At 44.9% G+C, this 702-nt stretch overlaps 1 protein-coding gene across 1 annotated transcript in view; it reads left to right on the top strand.

Moving 5' to 3' along the window:
* LOC105137846 (linoleate 13S-lipoxygenase 2-1, chloroplastic-like) overlaps window positions 1-702 on the top strand; it is a 4127-nt gene that overhangs the window by 3065 nt on the left and 360 nt on the right. The window contains exons 9-10 of the mRNA XM_011043744.1: window positions 17-136; window positions 241-696. Coding sequence (XP_011042046.1) covers window positions 17-136; window positions 241-696 — 576 coding nt within the window. The remainder of the gene's footprint in view (window positions 1-16; window positions 137-240; window positions 697-702) is intronic.

The raw sequence follows: 702 nt of genomic DNA, 5'->3' as shown, positions 1-702 counted from the left end.
AAAGTCTCATCAATGAAGCAGGAATAATTGAAACCACTTTCTCTCCTGGAAAATACTGCATGGAGCTCAGCTCAGTTGCTTATGACAAGCTATGGAGATTCGATACGGAAGCACTGCCAGCTGACCTAATTAGAAGGTAACGCACATACATAGGTCTAGAGTTTGTCTAACCTTATCCCACAGTTCTTGGACGGCCTTGTCATTTCAACACATCAATTCTCTGCCTTCATCAACTTTCAGGGGAATGGCAGTAGAGGATCCAACAGCAAGACATGGCCTGAAGCTGACAATCGAAGACTATCCATTTGCCAATGACGGTCTTGTTCTTTGGGATGCAATTAAGGAATGGGTTGGTGAATACGTGAACCACTACTACCCAGAAGCAAGCATGGTGGAGTCCGACAAAGAACTTCAAGCATGGTGGACAGAAGTGCGAGCTAAAGGCCACGAAGACAAGAAGGATGAACCATGGTGGCCTGTCCTGAAAACACAAGAAAACTTGGTTCATGTTTTAACTACAATAATTTGGGTGACTTCAGGTCATCATGCAGCTGTGAACTTTGGCCAGTACATGTATGGTGGGTACTTCCCCAACAGGCCAACAATAGCTCGAACCAACATGCCAACTGAGTCACCATCAGATGAGGAGTGGAAGCTCTTCTTGAAGAAACCAGAACTTTCACTGTTAAAATGCTTCCCTAC

This window comes from Populus euphratica, unplaced genomic scaffold (assembly GCF_000495115.2).
Source record: "Populus euphratica unplaced genomic scaffold, PopEup_1.0 scaffold71.1, whole genome shotgun sequence".
Lineage (NCBI taxonomy): Eukaryota > Viridiplantae > Streptophyta > Magnoliopsida > Malpighiales > Salicaceae > Populus > Populus euphratica.
Note: the sequence above shows the minus strand (reverse complement) of the source record. Positions and strands in the feature narration are given on the sequence as shown.